The 23,186-nt window shown below is 35.5% G+C and overlaps 1 protein-coding gene across 1 annotated transcript in view; it reads right to left on the bottom strand.

Annotated features, from left to right (window-relative positions):
• Positions 1-22,524, bottom strand: part of N (neurogenic locus Notch protein) — a 135,872-nt gene extending 113,348 nt beyond the window's left edge. The window contains exons 1-2 of the mRNA XM_018446296.1: positions 22,249-22,524; positions 20,361-20,494 (exon numbers count right to left, since the gene is read on the bottom strand). Coding sequence (XP_018301798.1) covers positions 20,361-20,494; positions 22,249-22,298 — 184 coding nt within the window. The 5' untranslated portion in view covers positions 22,299-22,524. The remainder of the gene's footprint in view (positions 1-20,360; positions 20,495-22,248) is intronic.
• Positions 22,525-23,186: the final 662 nt, after the last annotated feature.

Raw genomic sequence — 23,186 nt, 5'->3', positions numbered from 1 at the left:
AAGTTTGTACGTTTGTTTATATAAAATTAAGCCTGTAGCACACGATGCTTTTCCTGCTGGATTTTTAGTTGGATTAGAATCTTGCCATCGTATTGGCTGCGGTACTGACAGTGTCAACATCGTAGCCAATACAGTGGCAAGAATTTATTCTAGCTAGCAATCCAGCAAGGAAACAAGCATCGTGTGCCGCTGTTTTATTTTCTTTCTTTGTAATATAGATTATTAAACACAATTTATATTATATTCCGATATATGTTTTCTTCGCTCTTATCAGTACCATCGTAGTGTTGTGTAGTGGCTTTCACCACGTCTTCACTATTCCGAAGAGATTCGAATCTGCCGTAAATTATCAGTCAAATAATATATGAATGTACGTTAGGATTCACAAGACAGCCTTTCGAGAGAAACAGGAGCGAGAGAAGGTAAAAAAAAACGAAGATCATATGGTGCGGATAACATCGAGGCAAAGGAGGAAACGAGGCAAGGAAGGTGGAGAACAACTATGAAAGACACCTACGCAAGGTGACGCGTCAATTATGAAGACGATGTTTCAGCATCGGTCGGATACACATGGACCTTCGAAGGATGTTTCGTGTGCATGAGAGCCTTAACGAAGTTCAAGCCAGTCTTAGCCGTGCGAAAAGCACAATAATGCACTGCGTATATAAATTGTCTTCTTTCAAATTATCCGACAATGTGTGTGAAATATCATACATCTATCTTTGTATTATACACGTAAAACAAAGACTTAAATATCATGACTAATTGTAAGAGTCGCAAATCATAAATGCGTTATAACTTATACCAGGCCTGTCCAATTTGAGCTCCGGAGCCAAAACGCAAAGTCATTGACGCAAAAAAAATTCAATGTGGGTAAGATTTCGGGGACAGTAAAGTGTTGATAAGCGTCACTCAGATCCGTATTCAGACCTGACTTATACATTTTAAGTTGGAAAAATATCTACGAAACATTCGTAGATATATATATATATATATATATACAATTAATTAAGTATATAGAGTAGTAAATCTGAGTATATAGAGTGCATGAAAAATTTGAGAACGTAATGTTCTAATACAATGTTTGTCTCAAACCACCGAGTTCACACACATGCCAATTCTTCCTCTGTATTTTTGCTGGCCTTTCTTAGAAGGGGCAGCATAGAGGGAACAGAGGAGCAGGTTCACGAAGCTCGAATATTTCCCTATCTTGGGTTTCAGGGTCAGAATCGTGTTCCAATTAGATCGCACGACGAGACTCCTCGCGTTTTTATCCCATCTCGCTTCATATACTCTCATTGCTCGTCCACCTTCGCCTTTGCCCAGAAGCTCTCCTTCTAATAAGGAGCGTTAGCTTATAAAGCGAGACGCGGCGTGTTGCACGTTATGCAATGCACCGTGGCACTCGTGAGGATACATTTGAGCCATAATCGCCATTAGAATCACAGGTCACGGGAAGGGAGAGTCAATGTCTGAATATAGACGAGGATGAGTGCGCTACTAATCCGGCGTTACTAAGATAAAAATACGTAGCACAATTACTGAGATAGAGATGTATTAAATTCTAATTGATCTAAGAACTGAAGTCACAATAACATGTGAAATTTGTGGAATATTTTAAATTAAAATTGATTTTTAAACTCAAATTATATTATTACAAATAAAATTATTACAAGATTCAAAATCATTTTGAAACTTCTTTTTATTGTAGTGACAGATACAAAGTAATTATGAAAATAACACCATATTATTTTACAGCATATATACCTATATAGTGTTCGTTATCAATTCCGTTTTAATAACAGTTAATAGTCAAGGCAAATAGACGATGACGAAAAGCTAAATCGACGCGAGCTGAGTTAGAGAAATAAAGTATCTGACCAAGAACTCGTGGTTTAATTGTACTATTTGTACTGCAAACATGTTTTTCCTGGATTCATAAATATCAGAAGTAATTACTGAAGTATCGCGTTTTAAAACAGATTTATTCCATATCTGCATATCATATCATCGTTACGTATCAGTATAAATATAAATGGAGAGTATTTATATATTAAAATTGTGATATTACACGATGATATACAAAGGCACATCACGTAGTATCATTGAATTAACATGCAACGATGATATGATACGGGAATGCGCCTTTGCATTAAGAAAATACCTTGCTGAACGTATACGATAAAAGATAGAAATGTGAGAAAAAATGCTCGAAAGATTAATTTAAAGGAAATAAACCGATAAACAATGTATATGTGATTTTTCCATCGGAGATTTTTTTTTAGCAAATTCTCATCGCTGTACCATAATTAGTAGATACGTAACGAGAGAGAATTAAATTGCGCTTCAATGTAAAGAATAAATCTGCTATTAATCTAGGATGTGCAAGTATTGATTATAACGCGATCGTGTGAAATAACGCATTCGCGAGCTCGCGTAATTGTTGGCAACTATTCATTAACGCGCATCCCTTTTGACAGACTTCGTTAATTAGTTGAGTCATACAGCGAGTAATTATATGATCTTTTCTAATGAACGAGATATGCCGATAGGTCATTATAGATATTTTTCCTGCGAAAACATTGTATTGCTTATGCTGTATATTTTTATTGCTCTTCTCGGAATCTCTCAATTATTACAATAATTAATCTTTAAACACAACTAGTTATAAAGAAAACTATCATTAAACATTCATTTTCGCTAACTATCACTTTTCTTTAATAACACGTTTAATAATCACTCTTGCTACTGCATAAATTAAAAGGAAAGTACGCTTAGAACAAAAAATTAATCGAAGCAATTGTCAATATGCTTAAACAAAATTTTCTTTACACTATTTTTAGGTAGAAATTTAACAAAAATTTAATATTGTTAAAAAAAGCATTATACGAAACGAAAAAACTCTAAAATTATTTACAGCGTTGAACATGACTTTTTGCAAGATGAAATTTTCGTCTAACGTAATGAAAATTTCCGTTAATTAGTCTGGGAATAATCCGTTAGAAACACGTTGTGCGAAGTTGAAGAAACTGTATCGTCTATTCAGTGAAGCGTAATTGTTCCAGCCTGAATTTTTTCTGTTATTATCATCGTAACATTTTTCATACTCCGTCAATTAGCGACCATGTCGAATACTTCTCATGCATCAGGTTTATACTCGCTGATTATGAGAATTGTCTTCTCACAGGCTGTTCATATAACCAAAGTTATCCCAGGCTCTATCAATTAGGTCTCAAACATACTGTCTTTTTCGCATAGTTTATAAGACCACATGAGATTTTATTTCTAACAAGAATCGAATCCGTTCGATCGACGGTCACGGTCGATCAGACCCGGTAACTTCTAAGTGCAATAGGAAATCGCTGATTACTGTAATCCAATCCAACTCGCTCGACATCAAAACAGGTCGACGACGATCAACATTCTCGCAAGTGCAAGGCGCGCGCGACTTCTATTTAATCATGTCAAATGAACACGCGTGCGCGATAAATCGTTCAGATCGTCTAGAGCGAAGATTGTTGCTTAATTACTGCAGACATCTGCGGTGGATATCACCATTTATACGCGAATGGTAATTAAGAAGAAGCTGTGGGATAGAAGCGATCTGATCATTCTTCAGCAAGCGTGGCTCGATTTATGTGCGATAAAGTGTTACGATGGATGTGTATCGAAGTGGACATTAGTCGCATAATCCGAAATATTAAAAATTGTATAACTGGTTATCTTATAAAAATCAGTGAGATGTCTGCAAGAGAGTTTATCACAGGACTGGTTTATTGACATCTTAATGGAGATTATTTTTAGTATATTTTTGTAAATGTTCACATAAAATATAGAAAATTTTGTTTTGACAAACTTTAAAGTGTTTTAATGTAATGCTTTCATAGCGCAATAATTAATTAATTTGAGACCAAGTGGTGTTTAATTTCTCGTACATGCTTATATTGCTTCGAATGTATTACTATAATGTTTCAAAATTACTCGCGAAGGTTAAGTTGATGCCTACTTACAGTATCTTTATGCAGCGATTAATCGCTGACGTTTGATTCTACTGCCTGGCGGCAATTTTGCAAATTCCCAGGAAATTCTCCCGGTTCCTGAAGCTGCGTGATAACGTCGTGGGATATTATGCGAGATTTCTCTTTCGAGGGAAGGTTGTAACGCGGAAGAGCACCAGAGAAGCACCCAACCAACGCCAAATCATCCATCATATCGCTTTTATCGTCAGAAACCACTCGGCAGATATGACGTACGATATGAAAATGTTATTGTTTATAGCTGTAAAGTTGAAGATTTCTAGTAATCAGCTATAATTATTTCCTAGACATTGAATGGCGAACAAATGGCGAACAATATTATTCGTGGAGTTATTAAAAACAAACAGTATTAAGTCATAATTAAAAAAATTACTCGTTTTAAAAAACAAAGGCATTCATGAAAAATTCAAGACCCAATTATCTTTTTCATACTATTTTATTATGAGTCTAAGAAAACGAAATTTAAAATTCTATGTTATGCTAAAGCAATCAAGAAGTTATTCTTAAAAGCATCATAGAAGATATTTTTTTTAAATGTGTTATTTTTACTCGCGTAATTTTGCATTGTTATTTTAAAAATTAAAATGCAAGCAAACTTCAATTCCACCTTCAATTTATCGTTTACAAATCTATAACAATATCGATCTCCCGATTTAATTAGCGGCTACTTGGTAGTTTCTTCCGGAGCAAGAACTACGTCACGGATTTATGTTAGGCGAAGAGGAATCGTAGCGCGCGGTCACGTTCAGAGGACGATATCGAAATGCTGGATCGTTCAAGATGTGCTCGTGCACATGTTCTTTCGTAATCTTTGCGACTTCCTTCTTCATCTTCTCTACGTATATGCCGAAGGATCGGGTTCCTTTTCTTCCTCATCCTTTCTCGGTACATCGCGTTTGCTCGCTCATACTCCTAACCGGTCTAGCTAACGACTTCTATCTTGTGCATCACAAAATAATGAAATTACGCGAAAAAGAGACGCGGTATTACGTTGGACCATGTTTTGTAAGTACTTACACGCCGGCGATAGCATGCAAAATAGAAGTTAAATTGGTTCCAATGGAATCTTATTTCATACTAATTGTACGGAGGAGCACAAAGAAATTTAATCTACCGTTATAATTATAATGAAACTTGAATTTAGCGTCATTGGCAATTACGAAGCATCGATTTAAAATCGATTTTAAAATAGAAGCTTGTAAAAAAGTTATATATATGTATATACATATATGTAGTACTAAAAAATGAGATAAAAAAATAAATGTGAATGAATTATCGTTAAATTAATAATTGTTAACTGCAATGTAATATCTCACAGAAACTTGACAAATAAGTTTTAATAAAAAAGCAATTCGTAACAAATAATAATTTACTTTTACTTGAAAAATTATATCAATTGTTCATACATTCGTTGAAGGTAAGCGGTGCAGCAACCGATTACGCGACCAAGAGATTCGGCAGTTAAAGTCAATTTGCGCGCCGACATTTTCGCTCCATGAATTTTTGCCCCGCGGGATTCCACGTTCTTAGGTGCTCCACTCTGCGAAATGACGCCGTTGTCGTAAGAGAGAATAATAATCGCATTCCGCGCGATGACGAGGCCGATAGACGCGAAAGGAAAGACGAGCGCAAAGTGCACCCGCCCGGGGAAGGAGGAAGTCACGAGTAATCCTCTTTCAAGAGTGATCTCGCGATGGAAGAGGAGCCAGATTGCCCTGCGCACGATATGCCGCTTTAATAGCATCCTGAACGTTTTCACCATAAGTACAAGAATACGTGGAAAAGGACGACGAAAACTGTGAGACATAATTAGATATACAAAGAAGGGAAACGAAGAAAAATTAATGAATTAAATAATATAAATCGATAAACTTTTTCCCAACGTATGTCAGTTCTATGAGATAATTTTAGATACTGACATAGAATTTTAAATCTTCTGTAAATAATTATAAAAAATTATTTAGAAATAGTTTTACATTCAACTCTTCTCAAAAATTCTTTCCTAAAATGCATAGTTCATTCTATGAATTTGACAAAATCACTATAAAATATTATGGTAGTAATCTCGGCAGTTTTGTCCTCCCAAATAGTTGATTCCGTTTTTTCCTCTGCTTCTTATATTCGTACTCTTGAAATGGTACTTTAAGTTCCATATCTTTCTTATATTCTACGATTTTCGCTGAATACTTAGATCCGGCCGGATGAAGAAAAGCACTCTCCTATTTTGCCGCAAGCTTTACGACCTTTTTATAATTAATACGGTTGGAGAGCCGCGATGAAGCGGCACCATCATTTCCATGACGATTTTTCCATGATCTTTCTTCGAAATAGGAGAGGCATCCGCTAATTAAGGGCAATGTCGGTGGCCAAATCTCACGTAAATATTCTGCAATGTCTAGCGAGTCTTTCGGTCAATTTTTTCGATCGAAAAATTATAAAAAATCTATATTGCATGTCGAAGAACAGAGTGCATTCGCTGCGTTCACATTTCTATTTGTATCGCAAATTGCAATTAAAGTGCACAAAGAGCATGATGCAATCATCGGCTAATTCAACATTGCTTAAGCACATTGGCAACAATCGCGATTATCATAATCGTCTCTATCGTTACGTTGGCGTTACTACGTCGACAGAAAAGAAGAGAGATGCCTTCATTCATATTAAACGATAGAAATTGAAAATGTCGACAGTAATTTCGATTGATTCGATTTGCAATCCATGAAAATATTTATCTCGTCTACAGTCATCATGCTTACATGATTTATATTATAATAAGCAAATTCAGAAATAGAAATTTTATAGTCAAGGTATTAAAGTTTTATTTCATCCAATTTGTATCCATCAATTTCGATCCTCGATAAAGATGGATGTTCCAGAGAGGACTTTGATCCGGCGTAAAGAACAGAATCGTCAGGCAGAGTTAGTTAATCGAAGACTATGTTCGGACCTCCTTTACTGTTAGTCGATCAACGGACTCGCGAACAAAGCGATCTTAAATTTATACGCTTCGGTTATCGCTTCCACGAAGAATTCCGACCGGGCTTGAGTTTACGAGCACCGACGCGCGATAGAATGCGCACCGTGCCGCTTGTCGTGCACGCACGCGTGTGTGCGTGCGTAAAATCGCGTTGCGCACCGTGGAGTTCGCGAGAGAGCCAGAGGGTGTCGGAAGGGGTGCAAGAGAAGAGGGATGGACGAAAGACGGTGGCAACCAGTGGCAAAGCAAAGTGGTGGAAAGGGGAAGGTTTTATCGTCGCAATCAAGGGCAACGCGCTGGCAAGGCAACGTTCTCCTACTATTACGTTATGCCATGCCACTTCGACAAGTTTATGACCGCAGGTGTACCGGTGTCCTCTTCTTTATCCGTATCCATTTCCCTCCCTTTCTCCGTCCTTCCCGCATCTACCTTCCGCAGATTCATTTCATCTTAGATAATATCTTCTCTTATTGAGCACTACTGTACTTTCGCGATCGAAGTCGTGTATCCAGAGCAATCATACGTGTCTCAATTGATTGCTATAAATTTTACCCGAATAATTGAAGGTAACGATAATTATACCAATAAATGATCAATTAAGAAACATTTAGATAATTAAAAATTAAAGCTCAATTTTTACTGATAAACAAATATAATTGTTTTATTAATATACTTTAATATTAATTAAAAGTCGATAATTAAAATTTTGAGTTTGAATTTTTTAATATTACGAACTTATACGCATTTGTAATTTTGAATATAAGCTTGTTCATAACATTATATTATTATTTGTTTAGCTAGAACCTAAAATATATAGCTAGCTATTCCGAAACTGCGTTTCTAGCGATAGATGCCGTTGAATTTGTTCGTATTTTCAATGATGTAGTCTCCGTCGCGCATATCTCGATGATGCAGCCGAAAATTTTGTTCGGGATGTACACGCTCCGAGGCGGGGCATAAAGTAACTCCGTGATCACGTTTATGGGAACACGGAGGCGCCGAAGTCAGAGGTCAATCGACTTCCACCAGGATGACCTCCCGGAGAAACAACGCGTCCCCCTGTGCCTCCGCGCATCGCCACGTGAGTACGGTGAACCCTTTCCCCATGCGTTCGACGCGTGCATACCACCGCGTGGTCTGTGAATATTCACTGGTAGACACATACATCATCAGTGCAAACGTGTGGACCGTCGTATCGATGCGTGTTTTGTGATTTTCATGCAAGGAAAGCTCGGTGAGAATACGAGGGCGATCAAAAAATTATCGTGAAACGTTACCATTTGTATAATTTTTATTATGTAATAATATCACAAAAATTTTCTATGTAACACTCAAAAAAATAATCTTACAGCGAAAATTATCTAAGTCTTTTATTATGTATGAAAAATAGCTGGAATAGATAAATTTTTAGCAAGTACTCCGATATTGGATATGTATTGCATCTAATCATATAGATGACAGAGATAGAATTTAGATTTGTGCTATAAAGTCTATGCGGATGATATATAATTTTCTAACAGATACAAAAAACAACTATAATATTCTAGCTGGAGCAGCAAAATATTTTTTTGCGTGAAAGAAAAATAGAAACATTATTATTTGCATTTTAATTTAAATTTATATTCTAAATCATCGTACATCATCTAATTATTTCTTAAAATAATAAATAGTGTATTAAAATTTCTCATAAAAGATATGTACTAATAAAATACAAAAATGAGATAAAAATGATGAATATTACCTTGATGTTATAACTTTAAAAACTTTGAGAATATTATAAACATGCTTAATAAAAAATTAAATATTAATAAAGAAGGAAATATAAAAATATAAAAATTAAAAAGCAATCAATGCAAATACAAAAAATATAAAAATTAAATTTGATAGTTGATCTCACGGTACGCTTTTGCAGAAAAATAAAGCAAAATACTAAAGTATAATACTATCTCGTTGCAACAGAAAGATGGCTCATAAAATTATAGAAGCCGGTCAGTTAGTGCTCATGAAAATGTATGAAAATATTTGAGTCGTATTAAGATACGCAATATCTCGACCTTTGGCCGAGCTTTCGAATATTATTCTTAACATTAAACACACATACATAGTCTGGATATTTTATTGGATCTAAGTACAATCTGGATATGTTTGCACACAAATGGCTAAGTGGATATTTAGTTTCTTTATTGTTATATGGCTATAATGACATCTATGAATTAAATTATATGTGATCTCGAAAGTCAATCTAGTCGAACAATTAAAAATTTATAACAAGTTTTCAAAATAATTAGCCAAATTAGTTCAATCATGAAACGATTATGTATCAATAAGATAACACAACATATTGTAAAATAAACAATAATATATGAATTTGTAAATTTTATAACAATTATTATAACAATTATTATAGTAAATAACTTTGTAATAATTTGTTTCGTTGGATTGTTCGGTTAATATTTTTTTTATATTTGTATGTTTATTACTTAACGTTATGACTACAATGTTGGAATAATCTTACGATATATGATCCTTTTCGGATGAAAATGGATACATATATTGCAATTTTGAGTTTAAATTTATATGTAAATATATGCAATAATAAATCTTACGATTTTATTCGCGAATAAGTAAAACGTGACATTTGACATAAAGTATTTTCTTGCTACATGCAGGAAATTGAAGTCTATCCCCCTTCGCCGAATTATACCGGTTTCAATCCTTGCTCAGAAATAGCAATGAAGATATTTGTAAGGAAGTAAAAAGCTGTCGAGATGAAATCAGAAAGACAAATGACGTCTCTTTGTATATTCGAAAAGCGGAAGAAACTCGGCTAGAAACTTGTTTCACGAATGAGAATCGACCCGAAGAGATCTTGACTCGTTTCAGCATTGCGACCCTGAATCGTATCGCATTGGATCTAATTAAGAACGTTTACATTCACTCGTAAAACTGGTTCCTCCGTGTTTATCACGTCAACGAGTTTCTTTCAAGTCCATTAAGGAGCATTCATAGAATTATTTGTATCATAATTGTGTCTCATAATTATGTCATATCTATTCTCAGAAAAAATCATTTTGCAAATAATAGAAAAGATGCGAGTACCAAACAAAGTACCTATATTATTTCACAAAATAAAACAAAATAGTGAATTCTCAGAAGATTCAGAAGCGCGTGGTAGCAATTGATAGGTTCATAAAAAATAATAAAACTATTACGAAAGCAATCATACAAAGTCGTCAAGATAGGCTGCGGCCTTACAGGAATGATCCGATCAGGCCGAGTGATAATCAAATGTGCGTGCTCGCGCGCGTGCGTTCGTGTAAGGCAGATATATTTAATAAGAAACCAAATAGAGTGCGGTAAGGAGAGGAGAATCGAGAAGAACCTGATATGGTAATGGTAAAATATGAAGAATACGAGAAAGGGTTGCCGCGAGAGTTCATAGATGGTATCGAGTATAGAGAAGGGAATATAAGGACCAATGGAAAAAGAACAGACGAAGTGAAGAAAAAGGAGAGACGAAGAAGGAGAGAAGAGAAATAAGGTGCACGGCGGCTTTACGAGCGACTCGATGATTCTTCGCAGTCTCGGGGAGGCTCGCTGGGATTCGCGCCAGGGCCCTACTTCCATCGCGCCGCAAGAGCAAACGCAACGTGGTCGATTTCTACGGGGTGTGGCCCCCTTTCTATGGAGATCGTCTCCCTGCCACGTCTCTGTCGCATCATCGACCGAGACCCTATTGTTTTCGAACAGGAATACCGCGCATCTGCTTTGCCAATTGAGCCCCACATGAATTCAAGGACAAATTCAATTGGCTAAAACGTGTGGAATAAATTAAAAAGATAGAAAGACTAAATTGAATTGATCATTTGATCAAACAATGCCCTATAAATAAAAATAGTAAATATCTGGGAAAATATAGATTTTGATGTAAAAATAAATTAGCACCGGAAGAAAATCTTAAATTAGAGTAAAAATACATGCAGAAATATATTACGTCTATTTTTTTATTACATTTATGATTAGATTTCAAAAATATAATACATTACTCGAACAATTTAAAATAGAAAATGTCAAACGTTCAACTATCAATCTGACACTGCAATATACTCGTAAAACTTGCTCAAATACGACGATACTACGATCAGTGCGATTCAATGAATCTTTTAAATTAATCCAGATTTATATTCAGCGTGATGGCGAGCCGCGCCCGATTCCGGCTACTTACATAGCAGCGTCCAGCTCAGTTTACACCGCGTGGGTGTGGATTTATCGTTCCACCGGAGATGCAGACAAAAGGGACAACAGCCTCTCTCTATCATCTGGATAAATAAAAGGTGCCCACGAGGAAGATATCTCATAGAGATTCATCTTCTACCATTTCATTTCCCATATAAAGTTCAATGGACTATTCTACTTTGTGATTATGTACATTGTACAAATATTATTTTTCAACATATTTTTCAACAACTATATTTTTCAACAACTAGAAGTAAATTAAATTCATAAATTAAAATAAATTATTTTTCTAATGTTAGACGAGTAATTTTATACAGCAAAACGTTCACTTTTATCAGGCTTCTAAGTTGAGATTATTTTTAGCTTTTAAAAAAAGGAAAATTACAGAGCTTTCTCACAGACATTTTTCTTATATTAAATAATACAGACATAAATCAGTACAAGTACTATACACTGTTGTTAAACGAGAATAAAGAACTAAATATTAAATATAAATCTTTCTCAAATTATTAATACTCTGTTGAACTAAACATTAGGTGTAAATCAAATTAATATTCTATTAAACAGTCATTATCGGAATATATATGTTTGTTATAATAATGAAACAGAGCTGTATATTAATAATGACGATTCAATAGAGTATTAATTTGATTTATATCTAATATTTAGTTGATATTACATCTGACTTAAATACGTTATTATATTTCGTATCAATGTAATTTATTGTGTGTTCACATATACGGTCTTAATAAATCGTTTATTAATGTAATTTATATTTTATAGAAGGGTGTAGTACATTATTTTATTCGCGCCCTGATTTTGGACCAATTCCCCAGAGATTCGTGCCGTGTCTCGCGACTCAATGAACGAAAGACCTCAATGAACGAAAAATGAAATCGAAAGGGGTTCCACGGCGCATCTGTGCGATTTGACTGAATCGTGGGAACGTAACTATGTCCACGAAACTCGTACGTCACTACGCAAAATGCCAAACTGATAATATATTTTGTTAGCTTATTACGTCTGTTCATATCTCATATACATGTAACATAATAGTGTATAAATTTTCGCACGGTAATTTCTGCACAAGCAATGACTCGCGATAGTTTCTGAGCAATATGTTTGCATACAGAAGATATAAAAAATACAAACGCTGATGTAACACGCATTCTTCGAGATTTCTAATTCTTGCAAATAGATTGGTCTTTATCTCAATAAGAAGGCATTGACAGGCAGTAAGAGTATTAAACAAAATCGTTACTTTACGATCATCGTATGTATAATAAGTGAATGCTACATTTTCTCACATCGTAAGTTTTATGATCTGCAATTCGGAGGACCAGATAGAGACAAGAGCTTCAGCTTGGAGTCACGTCTCGTCTAGAGCGGCGGCTCGAACTCATTTATCGTCTCTCCTTCCAGTCCTTTCCAGAGCTTATGAGAATGAAACGTTAGCGGTATACTTATATCTCTGTGGCCACGAGCAGCCATGGACAACAACGACCAGTATCTGTCACTGTCGCGAGGAACTGTGAGCCGAGCATCCAGTCCGAGATAGGTCTCCATGTCTCTCGGAAGCTCCTGTTTCTCTTTTATTTTTTAGTTGGACAATTGATTTGTTTCGACATCAGCGGGGGTTGAAATAAGCGAGACAGCGTAACTCATAATGATTTTTAAGATAACACATCAGAATTCAAGTTCGAAAAAATGTGTAAAACAAGTAATTATTTAACCTATCAAAGCATCTTATCTATAATTAAATTATTAATATACTTGCAAGTCAAACGTTGCAAGTTAATATAATTGAAATTAATATTTACAAGTTTCGAGCAAATTCATACGTAAAATAATTTTTTATGAACTTTTATGAATTAATATTACTTATTTAACTTTTATTGATTAACTATTAATGATGCAATTATGGGAACTAAATTGTTCAGATTTATAATAGTTTCTTTTCAATCGGCACAATAGAAAGTAAACTGAAGAAATGATCTGCTTTTTTCGCAGAATAAAATATATAAATAAAATTATGTAACTACAGCAATCATTTTCGTCGGTTTAGTGATGGAAAAGGTCTTGGAACGCAATTCTCCATTTACCTATGATGGGAAAAGCCAATTATTATATCATTTGCTACCATTTTTTTTTTGTGTCACCTTGCCAAGTATTCTACGCAAACTCCTACGTATGTGAGTCACTTACAGAGTCGAGTTGAAAAGATCTAGAAGAACGAGCGAGAGAATGTAGTGATGACACGTTGGACTGCACGATGAAATAGATCTAGACCAAGACCCATGGACAATGCGAGAGAACGAAGGCATACGTGATATACATCACGAGGACACTTGTTAGATGTCGTCGTACGCGCCTGCTTTATCGCTCGATTGTTTACTGTTATTAATTATGCGACATCGCACTGAGAGAAGTAGTTTTTATGTCAGATTAGAAAAGAACACGAAGAAACATATTCAAGAAGATACAAGGAAGAAGGTATTAATAATATTCACAAAGAGATAAAACGTGTCGAGAGAAACGCGGTCGCTTTGAATGGTTAGCCTGCGAGGAGAATTAGAGAGATTTAATTAAGTCCTACTCGATTAATAGAGAACGACGTAACCGAGAAGTTATAATAATATTCTTTTTTTTTTCTTTTTCCGAGTGACGAGTGGCACGGCTGTGTAGATTAAATCGCTTCTAAACGTAATTTAAAAGACGTTTCTACAGACGATTGCGATGCTACACTAGGTGTGGGTGGCGAGAGAGGTACGCAAATACCTCGGCGTTAAAATTCGTGTACCGTTGCACGAATGGTAGATGCAAGACGACACGTGGGAACGAAGCGCAAGTTATCGTGCATCGATGTAATAATTATCAGCAGATCGATCGCGACGCGTGACGGAAAACTCCGGTCAATTATTCGCTCGTTTCCGGGTACCGTAAATGAAGTACCGCTTTCTTATTCGGCGAGTGTACAAGAAAGAGATTGTGATGTACACGTATACAATGCCTACGTTCCGGTTAAATAGGCAAGAGAATGTTAGACATTATTGGCGAATGTTACAGAGAATTCAATTGGCAAATGTGTATTCTGATATTTCAAACGATAAGTCTTAATATTTTAAATATCAAAAACTAATTAAAAAATGTTTAAAATAAGCGTCATTATGACATACTATATTTATTAAAATTTCTTCAAAACAAATTACTAAAATATTTCAATGTTTTTGATAAAAATTTATTAATTTAGAAATTTATTAATTTAGAATATTTTCTATTTATAAAATCAATCTTAAATAGATTGTTCTAAAAATGTATACATTGTAAAATATTGTATACTATCTGTATGTATATAAACAAACGATCATATTAAAATTTTTTAAAGAAATCTTGGGATTTTGAAATGCATGTAACAACTGTGAAATAAAATCAAAACGATCATCTTTACTTGGCTAATCTCTGTTTTTCTATCTTTCTTCCATTGAACAAAAAAATTATTAAATTTTAATATATATTTTTTAATAGCATGAACTAAATATTTACCTACAGTAAATAAAAATTCACTTAATAAAAAATAATAGTTAAATGAAATTAATGGTTCTTGTATCAAAGATGTATGTTTACGTTTAGTAAATATTTAGTTGGCACTATTCGAAGAAATATTATTAAATTTTAGTACATTTTTTCAGTGTATGTACTTGACACACTTTTTTATCTTATGAAAAAATTTGCGATAGAAAGAAGAAAACAAGAACGACGAAACGCACATTTTATTTTGTCCTCTCCGACTTTTCGTCTATCCTTCGATCGCCATGCAACGCATTTTATGTCCGCGCAATGGCATAAATCAGCTGAGAACGAATAACCATCCACCTCGCTCTTTTTCGATGTATCTCAATGTGTTGTCTATTCACGCATGGATAATATTCTACCATTTACGTTTACGTGCGGATCATGTAACTATTTTACGAATAGTCTAGATGTAGACTGTAGACAATATATGTAATGGCTAACGTAGCAATTTTATCTTTTTTTGCAAAAACATAAGATAATAGAAATAATTTATTTTTCCGTACACGATAAAACAATTTTTAAGTATCTAAAAATTAGATATGGATTTGAAAATAATTTTATTGGACTATCCAAAATAATTATGTAGGTAAAACTGATTGCTAAAATGTCAAAACTTTTTGCAGCAATGTTTACCATGTTTGAATTTCCTACATAATTATTTTAATCCAATAAAATTATTTTCAGATCTATCTAAATTTTTAGATACTTCAGTAAAATCGTTTTCGGGTATATACTTTATATACACATATGTACATACATGTGCATATAAATATCAGCAAAGAAAATTCTATGTAAATATGTAAAAAAATATTTGTGTAAAATGACCATACGAATGTAAAGTGTATATATATATATGTATAAAATGGAATAATATTATAGATACTATATAAAATAGAATCCCAATTTATCGCATTTTCATCTGATACGTTAGCTTATAAATCGCGAGCTGTTAATCAGTTACAAAAATTGGAGTAAACCGAAAGAGTGAATATATCCAATTGATTCTCAATCTTCCAATATCGATTATGGATCGAATCGATTCGATCGGACGCAGAATCGATCAATTTGCTTGATTTCAATTAACACAGCCTATAATGGGGTTCCGTTACAATTATTACGAGGAACGAGATGGTTAGTAGAAATAAAACTAGTAGAAATGAAAAGCTTTTGATTGACGGAGTAGCTCGTATGTGTTAGGTACATTTTTCGTAGGCTCTGAACTTTAGTAGCTTTTTGATATCAAAGTCATCAATCTAAGATTAATATAAAGTTAAATACCTTTTTATTTTTAATATAAAATTGTTTTATAATTATGGTAAAAAATATTATCTTGTAAATTAATAAAAATAGAATTTAATATCAAAAATTTAAGTGCATGTTACACGAGTTATCTAATATATAATTTTAATGATAACAAATGTTATAGCGAATATATATATATATACATGTATGTATTATATTTGGACGCATTAGCGCACTTATTAAAACTTATTAAAACTTAGTACTTATTAAAACCGTTGTATACTGATTTAATCTGTGTAAAAATAAAATGTAAATATTTTGAATTACAAAATATAGATATTTTACTTAACAACATAATAAAATGTATTCAGGATTTTATGGTTTAATTCATTTTTATATTTGTATTAAACATATATTTTTACGTCAATTTACGTATGACGGCTTTAATAATGTGCACCAATGCGCATTGAGTGCATCCAATCAAATTCTCTATTAGACTTTTTCATAGCAAATTGATCTACTATAATAAAATAATTAGATTTTGCTTTTATTTAAATTAGACTTAGATCTCGTCACAAATTACTGTTGTCGAAAGAAAAATTAATATTAATATCAATACATTAAAAATTTCAAAAAATGAATATAAAATGGAAACATGAATATAGAAAAATTAATATAGTATAGAAAACGATATTCGGAAAGTCTCCCTTGCAAACAGCAAAAAATAGATCAATAAATTAATCGGTGTGAGAGCATTGACGGAAGCACGCACCGTCTCTCACGAGACTATTCAATCCTCTAGCGATGCCGACAAAGTATAACTTCAACAATAAATTCGAGTTTCTTGTCGATCGTCGCGGTACGCGGCAAGGATAAAACCGACGATTTAATTCCTCCACAAGAACTTCATCGAGTCAGTACAATCGTCGCGGTCGATCAATCGACAAGACTTCTTCGCTCTCTTTCTCTCATTTCATTTCGTTCGCTCTGTATCATCGTATGTAGTTACGTGTGCGTATAATATACGTTATGTGTGTAATGATTGAATCAGAACGAGAAATGAAGAAAACGGTAAACTGGCGAGATAGTTCGGTCTGGCTCAAGAAAACGAGTGTTGCAAGTAGATCAAAAAACCAAGTCATCTCTCTCCTTTTCTATTCTCCGCCCTCTCTCCTGCTATCTCTCTTTCTCCCCTGAGATCTTCAGCCCTTCCTCTTCTGACTGATTAATCTACGGCCGCGTGGTTAATCGTTTAACCGGCGCTCGATAGAGCAGTTTCTAATTAGCGGAATGGAATGGAGGAGGCGTGATCGGATCTTTCGACGAGGGAAATACTTCGCTAGGCAGGACCGTCCTTAGGAAAGAGACAGCTGGTCTTGCGATGAGACAAAAAGAGATAGAGTATCCAAGTTAGAGTGAAAAGGAATAAAAGAAGACGGCAACATAGATGGCTCGTGCTCAGCAAGAAGAAAACCCAGGCGAGGATAAGAGTTAAGAGAGCGGGTTGCTGTAAATTGAACCATTACTTCTACCTAAGCGACCGAATCGTCTTGAACAGAGTTCTGTCGAGGATAGTTATGAGCCTTCAGCTCTGTGAAGAGCTCTTTTTCGCACAGAAAGCAAGCAAAAACGCATAACTAGAGCGAGCTAAGAACTGATGCGTCAGCTGCAAAGAAATCAACAATGAGAGGAGAGCCAAATGAGAGAGAAAATATGACGGAAGGCGTGCGTAAGCATGCGGCTGCAAATTGAACCATTATAACTAACGACGCGAGGGAATCATTTCGAACGCGGCAGCTTGCGAATGCGTTGCAGCATTTTATCCTAGCAATACCGTCTCGCGCAATTCAAAAATCATGATTAAAAAGCAGTAAATATACTTATAATACATAACTTTCAAAAAAATTCATTTAAAGATAGGATATAAAAACTCGATCTGAATAATTATTCTTCATTTTAGAAAGAAAATTGATAAAATTACATATAACATATCAAGCAATATGTTTACTACATTAGAATAACATTCTTCATGTCCGAGAAAATTCTTTTCCTCAAATGAAAATTAATTTTTTACCAATTTCATATTTTTACATAACCGAGAATATATAAACAGTAATGCAAACATACTCTTATATAAGAAATCTCGATATTAATGCTGATTATGAAAAAATATCTCCTGGATTATGCCGTGTGATGGGTCACAGTTGTGGCAAAAATCGAATGTTGAATGAAGTGCGAGAAAAATGGAGAAAATATAATAAAATCTTTACGACGATGTGATATTTACTGGAACGAGACTGAAAAGGAATTCCTCGACTGAGAAAGTTCAGAAATTCTTTGCAGCAAGCAAAAAGGTATAGTTATGGTCTTATCCTGGCGACGAGCAGGGATGATCCGCATGATCCCCGAGCGTCGTTGATTTTCCCGTGTTAACGATCGCCGGCACATGACCGAGGCACGCCTTCTTCGAGTTTCGATCCTCGCGACTTATTGGAGTGTCACGGAGCGGGAAGAGGAAGAACGAACGCAAAGCAATGTGCGTTTTACAGGAGCGTGCGGAAGGCGTCGCCCTGAGCGGAGAAGGCGATAATGACGGGCGGTCCCGCTCTCTTCAACCTCGTTCGAGGTGAAACGACCGGGAAGAGAATGATCGAAATAAAAGTTACAGTGCGTGTAGTTATGTGCCGGTTACTTCGAGACGGAAGACCGAAGAACTTCTTAGACGGAACACGTGGAAAACATAATGCGACACTTTTCACTCTAATAGTCTAATATAATATCGCAAAATATGTACCTCAATACGCAACGACGCGCATAAACAAAAGTTATGTAAAAGATGTCTGCAACTTCCAACTTTTTAATCTTTGTCACTTTACCTGTCAGAAATATTTACGAATTTATGCGTGCGCAATAAATCTAGATTTGATTAAAATTAAGCAAACGTATAGAGAGTGATGAGAATTTAATATAATATTCTTAAAATCAGTATCCTTAAATGACGTAATTCTCGTTGCTCCAATCTTCTTGTAAAGAAATTAAATTATATTTCATTTTTATGCAGAATAAAAAATGTCGAATTACGTGAACAAATCAAAACAACATATATTTACGAAAGAGGCAAAATACGCATTGAAATAAAATTGTGTGTAAAAATAAAACTCTTAATACGCATGAGTGAAAAATTTAAGGTGTCAGTGATTGAAAAAATAAAATTACCGAAAATACTTTATAACGTCATATTAAATAATATATTGTATAAAATATTGTATAAAATAGTATCAGAAAGCACGTAAGAATCAGTAATGAAGAACCGCCTAACCACCTGCGAAAAGGTAGAACTCGTTCGTGTTCTTTTAACGGGAAAAGACGCGCCGACAAGGTGGACGAAGGAAAAGGAGAAGACAGGGGGAGGAAACGAAGGAGCGGACGCGGTAAGAAGGTGGGGTCGCCATGGTTGTGGTCCGCCTGGGAAAAAGAGGACCACGCATTGTAACCCAGGGAGCGAGGAGGCCACGCTAGGCTGACCCTAGACTTTACATTAACCATCTACCATGTACACACGCACGTAAATGGCCGTGTCGGCCACCCCTGGCCCAAGTTTGTACCTGTTGCACCGAGTAATCATTGCCCTGCGAGAGAGGACTTCTCTTTTGCCCTCCTCTTTCCTGGTCTTTCCTCCGCCCCTTTGACGTTTTCTTGGGGCGAGATTACGCGACGGGCGCGAAAGATCCTCTTAAGCACGGTAAACAGAGTGGAACGCGCGAGAATCACCGAAAAGACTCTTTCCAAATTCCGCGATGAATTATCAGAACACGTCGCAATTAGAGACTTTTGTCCCCTGAAATATTATACGGCGACGCGAAGACGAATTTTGGTCGCTCCGTGAGAAAAGTCCTCGGGAACGGTTTTTCGGAATTTGGGGTCTCGATAACAGAGGAGAGAATGAAAGTTATTCATTACCGTGCTCCGGAAGCGAGTGACAGAGGAGGGAAAAAGAGAAATCCGAGTTACATGTACTTCCACGTAACTGTAACTGATCATAGGCTGTAATATTCTGAAGAGGCCGCAACGGTGGAAATCTTCAAGGCGCGTAGATTCTGCTGTCATTCCTGTTACCTTGGATGAGGTAATTCTGACGCAGAGAAGAGCGAGATTGGAAGGAAAAAGAGCGGAGTACACAAGGAGATCGTACGTATTGATAAGAAAAAGTTTCATCTTTCGTGTGGGATTGGGGGTACGTAGTGCGGTGAGATTCCACGGCACGATATGGGATAAAAAGTTTGCGCGGTACTCACCTTCGGAGCAAATGCACTCGTAGTCATGTTCGCCGAGCTGATGGCACGAGCCTCCGTTTTCACACGGTGACGGATCACAGGGGATGTAGTCGCTCTCGCAGTTCTGCCCGGTGTATCCGCTCGAGCACATACATCTGCAAAACGAAAGCAAATTTTAAGAAACTCGCAGAAAGAAGAGTTTATATAAACATAATCCAGGTTGTAAAAACCTTTTTTTTTTTCCCCCTAAATAAATACACGGAAAGGATTTTGCGGTTTCGCTGAAATATCTAAAAATTTAACTACATACAGATCTGAAAATAATTTATGGGTCAATTCTAAGCAGAATCGTAAGACTCGTAACGTGTTCTCGTAAAACTTGTATAAGAACTTATGACTAGTACTCTAATTTTATGCGTATGTATCGTAAGATGTCCGATTATTCGTAAATATCTACGATTTCTTGTAAATTTTATGACTAGTAAGAAGCTGTTTGTAAAAATATTGTATAAAGTACTTAAAAATTCTACAAGTCTTACAGGAATATGTTACGAGCCTTACGATTCTGCTTACAATTTGGGCTTATTTACATTAATTGTTCGAATTATCAGCATAATTATATAGTTCAAACTGGTTGCTAAAATATCGAAACTTTGTGAAACATTGCTCGTCATCTTTGAGATTCTTATATGTAATTATTTTTATAATCTAACAAACTTATTTTCAAATACGTAACTAAATTCTTAGACACTTCGGTAAAATTGTTCTTTCCATGTAACTGATTTTCCTTATCAACCTAACAAATTGGATACATGTGTAATTGTGTAGATATATCGATTCTCTATGCGACACGAGAAACGTCGGGTAAGATGACCTAACAATGAAAATACGAAACAATTCCATCGATATCGCGTTGATGTGAATGTGCAATGATAATCGGAAGAATGTTACACCACTAATAATCACGCCACCTGTCTCGAGTAATTGCAATACCTTCTAAAGAGAATTGCAACAATTGCAGGAGTATATTGAAAGATATGATATAAATATCTTCAGTAAGTATATATATATAAAACGATAAAAATTGTCGAAGGTCAAATGTCGAAAGAATTTAATTTTGTGTAACAAACAATTAATATATATACTAATATACACATATTGAATCGAGTATACTATTGTATAATCATTTTTATTTTAAAAATCACTATTTGCTTTTAAGCAAGTCTTTTTACAAGTTAATTGTCGTTACATGATATTTATAATAATATTTATAAAACATGTCAAAATAATAATTAAAATATATGGATCATCTATACAATATAATTCATGTTATACACTAAAAAAATGTACTAAATTTTAATAAATATTTATTAAATAGTAAACTTAATATTGACTTACGATAAATAAATACATATTTACTAAATACAAAACAAAACTGTGACAGTTAAAATCAAATCAATGGTTACCAAATAAATATATGTTTACATTTAGTAAATATTCAGCTTGTACAATCCAACCAAATATTTATTAAGATTTAGTACATTTTTTTTCTTAGTTTACGTGAATAATAGATATTAATATTATGAATCACGAAGTGAAGTAAATATAGTATAAATGGTAAGCATATATTTTAATTATTCATTATTATTTATTAACATCATGATATCATTAATTCAAGTTATTTCACGATTAATATTTTAAACTGAGAATATATTTATCTCTCCGCCATCCCTCTCATCCATAAATGTTTATAATTTGTCTACATCTCGTTCCTTGTCTCTAAACAGCTTGCCTTAGAATTATTCTTACATCAGTCCACACTCGTCAAAAATGCATTCATAACAACAGCTCTGATTTTTATTTCGTTTCATGACAGCAGCGAAATGTTTCATCCGCTGCGCAAACATACCTTGAACTCGCGACGAGCAGTAGCAGCAGAAACACGCGGGTGAGATTCATTTTTGCTCACAATCGATGCCCACGAACGGTCGCAACGATAGAACGTAATCCTCATATTTCGACGAAGAAAGCCTAGGCCGCGAGTGTTCACTCCATTCCCAAAGAACAAAGATCACTGGCGGGTGGTCCGGGCGCTCGCACGCCCACCCTGCTGTTCTTCGTTTCACAACAAGACGTATCACACCCGCACCTCCCGTACAACACCTCGGCACTGATATCCTTCACTTTAATAATTACGTATAACCTTTCACACAGTTCACTATCGCACTGCCTTCAGGCCACACGTGAGAGCGTAATCCAGCTCGATCATCACAATGTAAATAAGACCACGAAGAAGAAAGAATCCCACAGGTGTTATTCGACGACCGTTGTGACAAACGATAAAACGATCCAACGGACGTGGTGGTCCAATGTCGACGACAGAGCGGTGAAAATTAGAAGAAAATTCATACAACAGTTCGTAACGGATTGGACGCGTCACTTTTACGGCCGACTGATCTTTCGAATTTAAATCTACTTGAATCGCGCGTCGTCCCCGCAACGCACTGATTCGCACGATGCGCGTCCCGGTATAATAAAAATCTCCGGGAATATCACACCGCGGCTATCTCGGAACGCGACTTTCCCTTCGTTCGCGGCACGACGCCGGCAATCCGTCCGGCGTTCTCCTTTTCATCGTTCCCGCGCTACCTCGTCTCACATCCGGCACGCATCTCCTCCGCCCGGAGAGGTGAGAAAATCTCTTCGCTCTTCGTGCTCCGCTACTTCCAGAGCTCGCGCGAGGACAGGGACACAGGCGGCTTTCGAAGGACGAACACACTTTTCCCCGTAGGTATGCGCCACCCTGAGTCTTCGCAGCGCGTCGCCACCTGTCAGCACGCGACCACC

Source organism: Mycetomoellerius zeteki, unplaced genomic scaffold (genome assembly GCF_001594055.1).
Source record: "Mycetomoellerius zeteki isolate Tzet28-1 unplaced genomic scaffold, Tzet1.0 scaffold179, whole genome shotgun sequence".
NCBI classification, from domain to species: domain Eukaryota; kingdom Metazoa; phylum Arthropoda; class Insecta; order Hymenoptera; family Formicidae; genus Mycetomoellerius; species Mycetomoellerius zeteki.
Note: the sequence above shows the minus strand (reverse complement) of the source record. Positions and strands in the feature narration are given on the sequence as shown.